General features: G+C 38.3%; 1 protein-coding gene across 2 annotated transcripts in view; it reads right to left on the reverse strand.

Annotated features, from left to right (window-relative positions):
- Positions 1–12,856, reverse strand: part of LOC125770070 (protein encore-like) — a 44,893-nt gene extending 32,037 nt beyond the window's left edge. For both annotated transcript variants that reach the window (XM_049439277.1, XM_049439270.1), the window contains exon 1: positions 12,361–12,856. In XM_049439277.1, the coding sequence (XP_049295234.1) occupies positions 12,361–12,366 (6 nt within the window). In that variant the 5' untranslated portion in view covers positions 12,367–12,856. The remainder of the gene's footprint in view (positions 1–12,360) is intronic.
- Positions 12,857–13,522: the final 666 nt, after the last annotated feature.

A 13,522-nucleotide genomic window follows, 5' to 3' on the forward strand; every position in this document is an offset into this window, starting at 1 on the left:
CCTAGAGAAAAACTGCCACTCTACAAATTGATCGTTCATTCTACGAAAATGATTAGTACAACCAAATTTCCACGTGCCGCATAAACATTTTTGCATATCACTTACAAAACTCGACGGCGACTGAAAAGCTTCACACGTTTCTGCCGTCCCATGCCGTGCAAACACTTTCCTCACAAATGAGCCTTCGTGAGCCACTGAAGGACCTTTTCAGGCATGAAGCCGCGTTGAAGGGACAACAGCAGCGACAGCAACAAAAAAAGAAACTCCCAGTAAATCTCAAAAGAAAACGAAACGAGTTAACGCTGACTGGACGAACGTTTTCCAGGAAATTAAATTTAGACTAGACGATCATGGTGGTGTGGTGAGTGCGTTGGCAAGGCTTTCGTTACAACGTACCATCATCAACATCCGTTTCGATACGATACATATCCATTTTTTTTTCTTTTTGGGGCTCTTAACTTTCTTTTCGTACGTCTGCACTGTGAAGAACCCAATATCTTGGGTGTCCCAAGGCATTGCCTAAGAACTACGGACAACTTTCAACATACTTTTTACGTTTTCCAAGATTTACGGTTTTATGGGATGGAAGCAAAAAAAAAACAAACAGATTATCCTCTTTTCACACATCTTTACGTGAATGTACGCGCAGTGGGAAAAAGGGCAAGAGCATCTTTTCTTGGATTCATCGAAAATCTTTCAAACATGATTGATTCAAGGAAATACTTATGAGCAATCAAATCAAATCACAACTGTAGTACAATATTTTACAACTATTATTAAAACTAAACGGATAAATATTATTTTTCTAAAGAAATCAAAGTTGAATTTAAGCTTTTAAAACCTTCAAATCACAAACTTTAAACCATGTCCAAAAACTAATCTTGCCTCAATCAATAACCTTCAAAAGAAGCAGATTGTATCGAAGCAAAACCAAATCCATCATCCAGCGCCCAGAAACCACATTGAACCCCACGGCGCGGCAATAAAGCAACGTTGATAGTAAAACGATAACGATACCGTACGAACGAATGATGACCGTAGTAAAAAAAACCCTTTCCTTTAGTGAACACGATAAATGCGTTTTCACCCTTTCTTACTAACGAGAAGGCAAAAAAAAGAAGCTAACAAAAGAGAGGAAGTTCTTCCATAAGCCAAAATGAAACACATGACTCAGCGACGTTGGTTTGATCGGGTTTTGATCAGAGCAAAAATGTCAAAACGATGGAAGGCTTCAAGAAATAGTTCCTGATGGTGCTATTGCAGGAGTAAAATTAATCGATCGACAGGACATAAATTGTGATTGAGAGAGTGAAATGAACTCTCTAATATGATTTAAAAATGCCATATTAGTACAATATTTTCAAAACAAAACGATACATCAATTAAGAAAACCTTAACTATTTTTTACATTTCTTGCAGAAAAATATTAAATTAAATTTCCTCCTCATACTACTGCACGAAGCATGACAATTCAAATCTTTTTACACGTTTTACAAACACATTTTTTTAACAAAATCACCCGCCAAACGCATCACACAGTGTAAATATGAAAAATGATCACAATACCTAACAAAAAAGTGTAAAATCATTCTCACATTCAAGCGCGATTTACCAGGCGTCTCCATTTCTGCTCAGTAAACAGAAGTCCCAAATGGGACTGCAAATACAAACATACACACACATACACATCTCACTTCTCGCTGCACATTGCACAAGATTAGCTAACAATATTTGTTCACCGATTTGATCCGCTGGCTCACTCGCTCTTTTCTGCTTTCATTTTTTCTCCCTTCCCACAAGAAGTACCAGGCGTCTCCATTCGAGACCGGAATTTTCACCCTAACCGTACCACACACACCATGATAACAGATAGGAAAAAGCTTTTTCGTGTGTGCTTTCCAGACGGAAGACGAAAGCTGAATCAGCGAAGAAAAACACATTAAACACGCCAGCGAACGTTACCGAAAATGTGAAATTAAATTCATCCAAAATCCGATCCACACCGGTACACACTCACGCACACCTTTTCCATAACACCGAGAAGATATCCGCACAAGAGCGTCTGATTAGGAATACTGGATACAAATTTTGCAGAAATATACTTGGTCAGAATTTTGATTATAACCTCCGAGATGAGCAGGCGAAACGGAACAAGGGCAACAACGTGAACGCTTGTACTGAACATTAAATAACTGAAGCACACCAAAAAACAACAAACCGTACACAACAACTGTAATAAAATTCACCATAACTTTTCCCGCCGGTGTGGAGAAGTTATTCACTTTCATTACAGCAGCATTGTGTGGCGCAAACCATTCGGAACACTTCAAATAAAAGAAGTACTAGCGCGTGGGTGTGATTGTACGGTCGTTTAGCAGACAGTCTCACAACGTAAGTTGATCTTCTGTGTAAATGGCCTTTAGAAAAATCAGCAACACAAAACATAGAACTCTGAATAATTATTATTTTTATGAATTCTAGGAAACAAAACTGACAATTCTCTCTATTGCTTGTACTAAAATGGTCGAAAGTTCATGACAGATTAGGTTAATTTACTAGTGCAATAATTCTTCAAAACGATCAATCACGTTATGGAAAATTATGTCCTTTTCTGTACTATAATCCATCGAGCTTTGTGGAATTTTTAGAAGTAATATATTTTTTTACGAAATTTTATTACCTTTTTACCTTTTTCTGTTGCTTTTGCGGTAATCAAATTCTTCAGAAAGATTAAGTATTTGCTCTCGATAAGAATCCATCACTTACCTGAAAAGAAATGAAATAAAAAAATACAATTTAATTAACGATTAAATATGCAGTTTTAAAGCAATAATACTCAATTAAGTAAGCCAAACACAAGAAACGAGATTCAAAAACTGTGAAGGTATTTCGAACAAATCTTCCAAGGAATTGTAAAACTTTTGTTCTTTTAATAATACAATTAGCCAAGAAGAATTTCTTAAGCTAAAAATCACGGCATCTCATTACCAACAATTTCACTCCAACCAGTTCTTTACACTCCAGCTTTACTAAGAATACTGTACCCATTAACGGAAAACGCAATATAACTCGCTCAGTTATAGAAACGAAAAAAACGCTGAAAATTGACGCTACGAAAAACTTCAGGTAAGCCATCGGCAAAGTTGCCATTTTTTTATTTCGTATTTTCCATGCCACGCTCCAGAAGTAGCTTCTTGTTCCCAACGGACAACGAAACGATTGTGCTAAATTGTTTCCTTTAAAAAAAAACGCTTCGCATTTAATATTACAAACGTGGGGAAAAACAGACAGCTTTTTTTTTGTTACCAGAGGCACTTCAAGGTGAAGAGAAAAGCATCGCATTCCTAGAACCAGGGAAGAAAAGGTTCAAGCACAATGCTTTCGTAGTCCCGTGCTTTTTACGTGCGATAAATATCGAAGCATTCAAATTCCTAAGAAAACTGCTTTCTAGGGGGAAAAAATGGTGACTACGAGAGAGAGAAAGAGAGAGAGTGTGTATTCATAAAATGATGCAAATAGAAACGCTTCCACACTGTGCCTAGACTATGCTAACGAATGAAGCAACATCAACACTGTGCGCTCGAGCAAATGAAATTAAGAAGTCAAAATAGACGAAAAAAGGCTCAGTTTTGTTATCCTTTTTCCTCGCGCTGCATTTTCAATTACAACTTATCGTGGCACTGTGATCGAGGGCAAACGCCTGCGGATATAGCTTTCTGGAAAACCGTTCCCAAGATTTCCACAAAGACGAAGCAAACGCAATCAGATAGTGGACGCAATTTCCCAACACACTTTCCATGTAAAATCGCAACGCAACCCCGTGTTTGTGTGGAGGGAAGAGTGAAAAAAATGGATTCCTTTTCTTCAACACCTAGCCACACTAACACCTTAGTGTCGCTATCGTACTCCATCCTTGATTTACTCGTACTCGAATGTGTGGGGAGCCACATTTGTTGTCCTTCAGCTTTTCAGGAAGCATCCTTCGGGCGGGAAAAGAATGTTTAAAGACATCGCCGCTGCGACTAGACTTCCCGTACACATATTCGACTCGTCATGACCATCCCCAGGCACACACATTTGCATATTAAAACACCTGACAAGGTCGGTGTGAACGATTAATGTGTCAGACGGAAAGAAGACATGCCAACCGGAACCTGTGTGCTATCATGGCAAGGGGAAATTGTCGGTGCCTGTCGGTCACTCGGTCAGAATTTCCTACTTCACGCAGCATACCCCTCGAGCTGCAGTGTTGAACCGCGTTTATTATTCCTTACAAAAGAAGGCATTGTTTAAAGAAAGTCGCACAAAGAAAGATCTAATTTTCCTTTTCATGAGGAAAAATTATCTACTCATGAAATCCATTTACATCAATTTTCACCGACGGAAGCGACTCGGCAATAATGAAATGTGTTGCTAATTCTTTGCATAAGACAACACACAAAACAGTAGCTAATGGATGCATCATCATCATCATCGGGCGTTATCACCATTTTAAACGTCTTTTGTAACGCAACAAGCGTGAACACAGGATGAACAATTTCCATTCTCCAGGAAGCGCGCTGGTTTCATTTACTTTTCTTCTTCGCTGAAGTCGCATATTCTCTTTTGTTTGCTTTGTTTCTTATATCTGCTCCGTTTTTTCCCTTTTTTTTGTCCCGTTTGTTTAACAACTTTCGAATGTCATAAAAAAACAAGATATGATTTCATGAACTTTCATGAACATGCGCTTATTCGACACCATAAAATGGAATTATACGCACACATAGAAATGGCGTTTTCCACGTACACTTTTCGGGGGGTGGTGAATAAAAGTGATTGCCTGCGACAATACCAATCTCTCGCAGCACACATTTGTAACGCAAACTTTGGCAATAATCATAAGATTCAATTACTCAGCTGAGGTTGGTAAGGATAGGGTTTTTTTCTGCCTGGAAGTACAAATAATATTCAGCAAAAAAAACCAAATGTCACACGAAGGAAAGAGGCACCTGCATATGTGTTATATATGTATGCAAAATATATTAAATTATATCATTTATCATAAGAAAAAAAATCATTAAATTTATCATAATAAAATAAAAACGATTGATCTACACTTCCGTAATTAAACACATCAAATTAGTCTAAAAAAACAACATATTTATGTGGTAATAAATCATTAAATATACACAATTTACCAGCGTTTAACAGTAAAACAACACGTCCAACATTAAAACAGCAATCAAACACAACGAAACTACCGCGATAGCGATAAGACGCCAGAAAAGGAAACCAAGCCATTCTTCCCATACATTTTGTGTTTATTTATCCACCCCCTTCTCCCTTTTTACTATCTCACACCAAACTTCCTCTCCCATTTCACGCCCAAAAAAACACTATACAAATTAATGAGATGCCATTTTTTTAACTTTGGCATTCAGCCACCGTGCCATCATCATCATCATTTCTGCATAATTTCGTTCGCAAAAGATCGGAAAATGGCCACTAGCATACAGACGCACCAAAACCTTTCTCCACCAATGCGCCTTTTGCGCCGTGTGATTGTGAAGGCTTTCCCATGAATTAAGCTTCAATTCCCGTGAATAAAATCCCGAATTCCTCTACTTTACCTTCACCCGGGGGAGATTCGGATTCGGGATTCGGTTATGGGGTTTTGTCGTGTCGCTAATGGGTTCAGCTAAACCGGCAACAGGAATTGGGCAAGAAAATCAACGATTGATGATATTTGTGTCACGCTTGCCGTTTCGTGTACCGTGACGTGAGGGGCTCGAGCGACACATTGGAACGACCGGCAAACCGACAGGAAAATGCTGTTTGTAAAGGATTCTTTAGTCATTGTAGCATGAAAGTAGAAGGTTGTCTAGGTCACACTTTGAAGGGTTTAGACAAAACATTTCCAACGAACACAATGGATAGAATATTGTGTAGCACAATTTGTCGATATCGATTGGTTTACGAAGGGTTGAAAGACACAAAGAGAACTAAACTATGAACATAGGCATTTTAGTTTAACATAGAGCTATTTTCAATTTTTTCTTACTAAAACTATTTCTTGAAGAAATTTTTGATTTAAAAATTAAACGTTAATCATCAAGCCATTTGAAAAAAAAAACCCAAAAAAAAGAAAGTTTTGTTGAACCTTCCTTTTTATTGACATTTTAATAACAACTAAACATTATACATAAAACATTATAAAGACATAATAAATGTATAAACAACAAACAGAGAACTAAACAATAAATAGTAAAACATATCAACAATAGACACAAACGAATTGCTGGGGAACTTCTACCAACATTAAAGTGAGCATCGAAACCATCAAATCAGAAGTAATCGCAATTTATACATCTCGCCTTCGACTTACATACAATCCATTTTCATGCCTTCGGGGCCAAACTGTCTGACGCAATGGGGGGATGAAGGAATACACAACCGAGTAAAGTGCTTGTACCATCGGTATCCCGGTATGCCTATCCGCTGTAGCGGCGGTGTGCAAACGGTTGAAAAATGAACGAAACGAAATACGACGACTGAGAACGGAAAAACTCCCACGCGTCCGCACGGAAATATGCGATGACCGATACTATCCGGTGATGGGGTTTTTTTTACTTCTTTTTAGTCATGATTTCATCATTTACCATGAACCTGAAGGGGTGTCCATGACCGCCAACTGGGCACCTTGATCTGCTTGCCGCTAGCATAACCCAGCCGTACAGGATGTCAGGAGACCTTTGTCGGCAGGACAATTGCGTGTAGCGTGTGTTAAGCGAGGTACGTAATAACCCTTACATGTAGTTAAGGATATATTCTTTTCGTGACTAAAGCACAATCGCTGTAGGTGGGCAGTTACGTTCGGGAATGATAGCTTCAAACAAATGATTGACCGTAAAATTCGAAACCTGCCGTTTTAGCACTGTAAGACGATGGATTTAGTAAGCTAACACAAAAACGAAAAATTAAACTACTAAAAAAACATTTAATAAGTATAGGAACTAATTTACTTCATGTAGTAGAGCAATTTTCTGAAAAAAAAAATATTTAAATAACAAATAAAATTTAAATCGCAACCCCTCACCTACTTATTCAGCGCACACTGTAACAGTAAACCGACACACACAGCCATGACGCTAGTTTCACACGATGATCACACGTTATGGGCCCGTTTCACGCGACTTCGCTGCGGACATTTCATGTGCAGCATAGCAGCGATGAGTTTCGCATCCCATTGGTAGGACACATAAAAAGGGGTTTTCCCACCATTTTCTGAATTTCTTCGTCCGCCATTCGTCGCTCTCCACCACCAACCGCCACTTTTCACTTACCTTCATCAGGCTTCGGTCTTCGGTCTGTGCTCGCCAGAAAGCCAGAAGTCAATTAAACTCGAACAAAACGCATCCCCACCGTTACTAACGGTGTGCCACATGTAGTACAAAGCACACGGCAACCGGTCGGTAAGAAAATCAAGACCGGTAAATTGCAGGGAAAAAGGACCAAACATGGATGTCACGGTAACGACGCACGTATTTCCCGGAATACTGCAGCTTTTCGTAAGCTTCACTCCGTTGTCCGGGGGTCGTCATAATAAACCCGACTCCGGTTTGCTACCATAACCGCCGATTTGTTTAATTTTGATTGCCTGTTTTAGTGCGACGGTTTGATGGTATTGGTAGTCACCATGGCGTATGGTAAGCGAAAAGGACCCTTTTATTTCCTAGAACATTGTCAAGGTCACGGTATCGGCAGAGGATGATCGAAATGGAATGTCTCACTATTCGGTGTGCAACTCGTTTCGCACGTTTTGCCAATTTCAAACACACTCGTGGGTTCTTCCATTGTTGCCATAAAGTTGTTTCTCTTTTCATGGTCTTTTATGAAAAATAAAGCCATTTAGAGGAAAGCGGTTAGATCGATTTAGCTTGATGCATGCAATCAAATTCCAAAAAGGGATGGGCGAATGTACAAATTAGATTTACTCTTTAGTACTTGTGTGTGACCCGGTGGTGGAGAGGGTAGTGACGTCAGTCTCTACACGACTGGAACGGGTATCAAATCCCATCCGGATCGTACCCCCATACGTCAAGGAATGTCAAGGAAAGCACCAGAATTGAAGATCAAGACATCTTGAGGTTATAGTGACACAAAAGAAGAATTTGGAACTTGTCCAAAGAAAGTAATCATTCTGAGTTTGAGCATTACAAACAAAGAAATGCTAAATATTGGATTACATGAAAAAGTTAAATAATTTCTTCTCTACACGTGTGCAATTCAGAGACAAAAGTTATGCAAAACTTACTTGCAACAAAACTATGTAATACATTATTAAATCTCCAACAAATCCCGCAACCAACATTCCAATGAAATATGTAAACCTTGTGCAGTTTCAAAAGCTGACAAAACAAAAACATCATCAAATTTTACTGAAACGAATATGCTTAAATATTCGCTAGCCAAAACTTTTCTGCGTGACATCGTCATCAGCAGTATGAAAACTTCTGGTCCGTCCTTTCTGCCACGTGCCTCTAACATGGGTTTAAATTCGCTTCGCAAGTTGATTCCGCTCGTGTACATATTTTAAGGACGCTTCCATACATAATTAACCTTAGACAAACTACACTGTTTTTTGGGAAAGAAATACATTTCATTTCGCAAAATCATCATCCATCACAAATTCGAGTGAGCAAAAAACGTTTCATTTTGCTCCGAAAGGAACGAACTCTGCCGCAAGACTCCTGTGCCACCGCTTCGATATTCACTTATCGTCTAATGAAGAAAATCTTCGTTTCTTGGCTGGGATTTGCAGACCTATTTTTCTTTTTCCTTCACTTCTTGCTTTAGCATCAAATACGAGAAATGCAACTTTTCACTCGCCGTATAATTATGTCACGATGACGAATCACGTTTCGGTTCCGGGCTGTTACGGCAAGCACAGTGCAAAACTGTCAAACGGTAAGGCATTTGGAAAGTTTTACACTACTTCAGACGTGCGAAATGAAGGATAATAAATTGCAACAAACCAAATAAACAAAAAATAAAAAATGTGATTAATTACGAAGCTAACGATGAAAAGGATTCTTATCAAACGTTGTTTTAAGTGTAAAAGAGTGTCGGGTAAAACAATGTCTTGATAAAAGATTAGTATAAAGAGTTGCTGGAAAATGATCCAATTGTACATAATCCGTAATTGTCTCCAGGGAAATATCAATTCCTGGAGACTACTAAAAGCACAACATTCATGCGGTCTAGTGGATTCAATTTCAAAACATTCTACAGCTGGTCCTGAACATAAAGAAACAAAAAACCCCCAACATTACAACATAACGAAGAAGGGCACTACCTACACACTTTTACCTTCCGGACATACGCTTCGATAGCTGCCACAGTTGTACGACTGGTCGTAAAATACCCAATCCTTTCGGACGGATAAAAGCATGGCACCGATTTACATTATTCATTAACCTGTTACAGTTACCGGCAAACGCCTGCGCTTTTCTGTTTTTGGGCGCTTTAAGAGAACTGTACCGAACTCCATCCCGGTATCCATGATGACACCCGGGAGTTCAACAAACGCAGCAAAACCCCTCAGAACTGCCCACTATCACTAAGGGATGCTAGATGGATCCTTACCAGCGATGGTTCCCAAAGAAAGAAGCACTGCATTTCGTAAAGAAAGCGTATAATCAACCTCTGTCCGTGTACTTACGACATTGATGTAAGGTAAGTGATTTTTGGCTTTCATTTCACACAAACGCAATTCCACGTCTCTGGATGAAAATGAGCGTAAGGAACGAACATATGTTTCCCTTGGCCTTTCGGATGAAATAGTCAAGAAAAGGTGAAGCAGTGACGCGCAAAAGCGTGACTCAGATTAAGAATTGATCTTTGGCAGGGTCGTTTCTTGATAGACGACAATAAAACTCAAATGATTCAATCCAAATAATCAAAGTACTTTTTTCAGAGAACACAGACAGACTGGTTCCATTCGTTTAATAGCATATCAGATCAAATGATAAGCTTACAATATTTTTATTTTTATTTCAAAAGTTCAATTCTTGTAAAGTTCTTCGTCTCAAATTATCGTAATGAACAAATCTTAAACATGGAGGAAAAATTTGGAAAAACAATCTTAGACATTATGGCACTTATCTTTCTTTGAATAGAGTACTCAACACTTAACATCAAGTAATAGAAAACCAGAAAGATATAAGTTGTTCTTGTGAAAAAAAAGTAATGGAAGATTTTTTTTATTGATCTAAAACTGAATTTTACAAAAATGTTTATGGAGTTTAGACAAGCGTCACACAAATCTTGTGACTGATTGAAAAATTAATTATTTTGCCAATCAAAACATATAAACCACAGCAACGTGAAAAGCCTAAGACTTATTGATAAGGAAACTCGACTTTTTTTTTCACCAGAAAAAAAGCATTCCTTTTTTTCTGTTGAACTAATGACTCGAAACACCTAACTTACCCATTAATACAAAAAAAACTAGGCTACATTCCTTCACCTCACGACTAATGAGAGCTCGACACAAAAAAAAGGATACCGACACTTTCACACAGCCAAATGAGTTGAGGATCGTTTGTGGGCTTTTCAAATTTTTCATGAACCAAATACCATAATGTCCTGATTGGTTCCTCCATGGTTGCTGGTGTCTCTATCTAGCTTTCCCACCCCAATAACCGACATGCCGGGTGAACATTTAATAAAGAGTCCTTCCGCTCCTCCCTGTGACATTGTGAACGCCACGTCAACTTCATCTCCACCACACCGTCACCATCTCGTCGTTCGATCAATTATAAATGCTTTAATACATTCAATATTTATGCTGGACGACGTTTGATTTACCGAACCTGCCGCATCTAGTCAACACTGGGCGGGACGATCCAGCTGGGGCCGGATGGATCCATTATTTGACACAAACGAGACCTGGGGTCTGCCTAAAAAGGGTTTTTTTTGTCGTTGCTCATTCTGTGTGGTACTCAAAACAAAGAGAGCAACAACAACAACAAAAAACAGTAATAACAACGAAACAACGGCATGATAATAGAGAAAATACACACCAACATTGCCATTGGCAACGGGGGGAAAGAATCGATTCTTTCCAGGTGTTGCTTTGTCAGAATGGGTGAACTCGCCAGGGGTAAATGGCCCTCCTTTTTGGTGGCACAGTACATCACCAGGAAAAGGAAGGAATTCTTCCAATTGCCGAGACTTATCATCAAGGGCGAATTGCTATTGAGCTTCATTGGTTCTAGAATTAGGCCTTGTGTTTGGTATTGATAAAGGGACGAAAATGCAACAAGCAATAGGTACTAAGGAACAAAAGTGTTAATTGAATCGAAATGACAATTTTAACAACTTCTGTTTAGTGTGTGTTATTGTAAATTTAATAATAAGTAAAATAAATAAACTTTATGTTTCTTATTTTACTATTACTTATAATGGTTTGCGACTGCTAGTATGATGTATTGTATTTTGTATTATTTCAATAAATTTTTATTCATGTTTAAATATGAAAATAATTTTCTTTAAATTTTAATTTTTCTTTAAAAAATCTTTAAAGTATCCAAGACAACAACTAGGAGAAAGAAAAATAAAATTTTTTAAAACTAAAAATTAAACAATTTTGAATTCATCAAATGCTACTAAAACATAAAATCGTTCGATACAATTTCAACTGGAAACGAAAATGATCACACACCTGCGCTCCAAAACGTCCAACGTCCAATGACCGTACACTCTTCGCCAGGCAAGTTACTAATTGTATTTTGCTTTCAAAGCATTTTGCAGCAAACCCACCAGAACACACAGCTTCTCGATTGGGTACAGTATCGCTCCGATAATGGCACTATACAACGACACGCATTTTTCAATAGATCCGATACAGCCTTGAGATAGGAGGCACCAACCAACCAGCAAGAGAAGAAAAAAAAACTCGAATGCTTTGTTTGCTATCATCTCTGTCGTCACCTGTCTTCCTCTGGACGGTACGCCCGTAGCACGTTAGCGAAAGAGAACGGCTACGAGGATGGATGCGTGTGCGTGTTCGACGCATTAGAAATAATGCATATCATGTGCTCTGGAGCAGGATAATGGATAATTCCTTTTAGTATATCACTTGCAAAAGATAATGCAGAAAATAGAAATCTAATGCAAGCAAACGTAACTAAAATAAAAATTCATTTTAAATGATTATTATGCAAAAAAAAATAACACATTTGCCTCTTTTCATCTCACGCTCTGCTCCTGCGGATGCTGTTCCTTTGATATCAGCATCAGGCACGGGTTAGTGTACAAAGTTTGTTGCCCCTTTATTCATTACATTACTAGAGCAGTATTTTGCAAATACCAACTTACCTTCATTAGGAGCGATGATTGTCCCGATGCACCAGCGGGATCACACGGAAAGGATGCGAATCATCTATCCGTAAACCGACGGATCGGAACCACGGATTAGATTTTTCCGATCTTTTCTCTTGCATGCACACACGCACACACACACACGTACTCACTCACGCACCATTTGCGGAAAGCAACAGCCAGAGTAGCAACGAGGAAGGAGAAGAGAAAAACAAACGCACACCGGAATAAACTAAATACACTTTCTGGCTGCTGCTGCACCGGATAGATAATAATGCTTGAGCACACTTCAACTTCAATTGTACCGATTACGAATTACGAGTTTGTAAGATATGCACGAACGGGGTCGTGTTTTTTTCTGTTTGCTAAAATTGCGATTTAATCGCGCAACAAAAAACACACGCAAAGTGCGATTTTATCCACAACGAAAATGCTCTCTGTTTTTCTTCACTTCTCAAACCAAGATACGTAGAGAGCGGGAGCGCGATTGATCCGAACAGGTCAGTTTGACAGACAGCTGTTTTGGCATATGGGATGCTGCTTTGCTGTTGCAAGAGTTTTTTTTGCGATAAAACCACGGTAGGATTGAGTTTAATACATAAGAATATGTACAGTGATATGTGCTTAATATCAACAGCATATGATATAAAATAGGAGCAATTTGTACGACGTACGAAATCAAAATAAAACTTGCTTTTTTCTCTCATTTGTATCACGTTTATATACATCTTGTCTTCGACGGGATTTGAAGAACTGAATACGAGTATAAACACACACGCCTTGCGTGACATTTGAAGAATGCGCATTCCTACCCCTTAAAAATTCTGTTCAAATATTAAATTTCTCCGTTTTTATTTGAAAAAACTAAATTAATGCGATAAAATTAGCAATTCTAACTAAAAACGCATGATGCAGATATCATTATTAACTCACAAATAAAGTTTTACACCTCTTTGATTGCGTGCAACCAACAAATAAACTACAATTAAATTGCAACAGTAATGGAAATTCCTGCAATTAAAATTAATGCTATTATAACTCAATTATATTAAATGAATTATAAATTATTAATCTTTTTTCTTCTTAAAAAACAATTGCTTCAAGATATCGTTCATCGTAGAGGTATTAAAAAGAGATCAATGTGTAGTGCAAAACATAT

Source organism: Anopheles funestus, chromosome 3RL, assembly GCF_943734845.2.
Source record: "Anopheles funestus chromosome 3RL, idAnoFuneDA-416_04, whole genome shotgun sequence".
Taxonomy (NCBI): Eukaryota; Metazoa; Arthropoda; class Insecta; order Diptera; family Culicidae; genus Anopheles; species Anopheles funestus.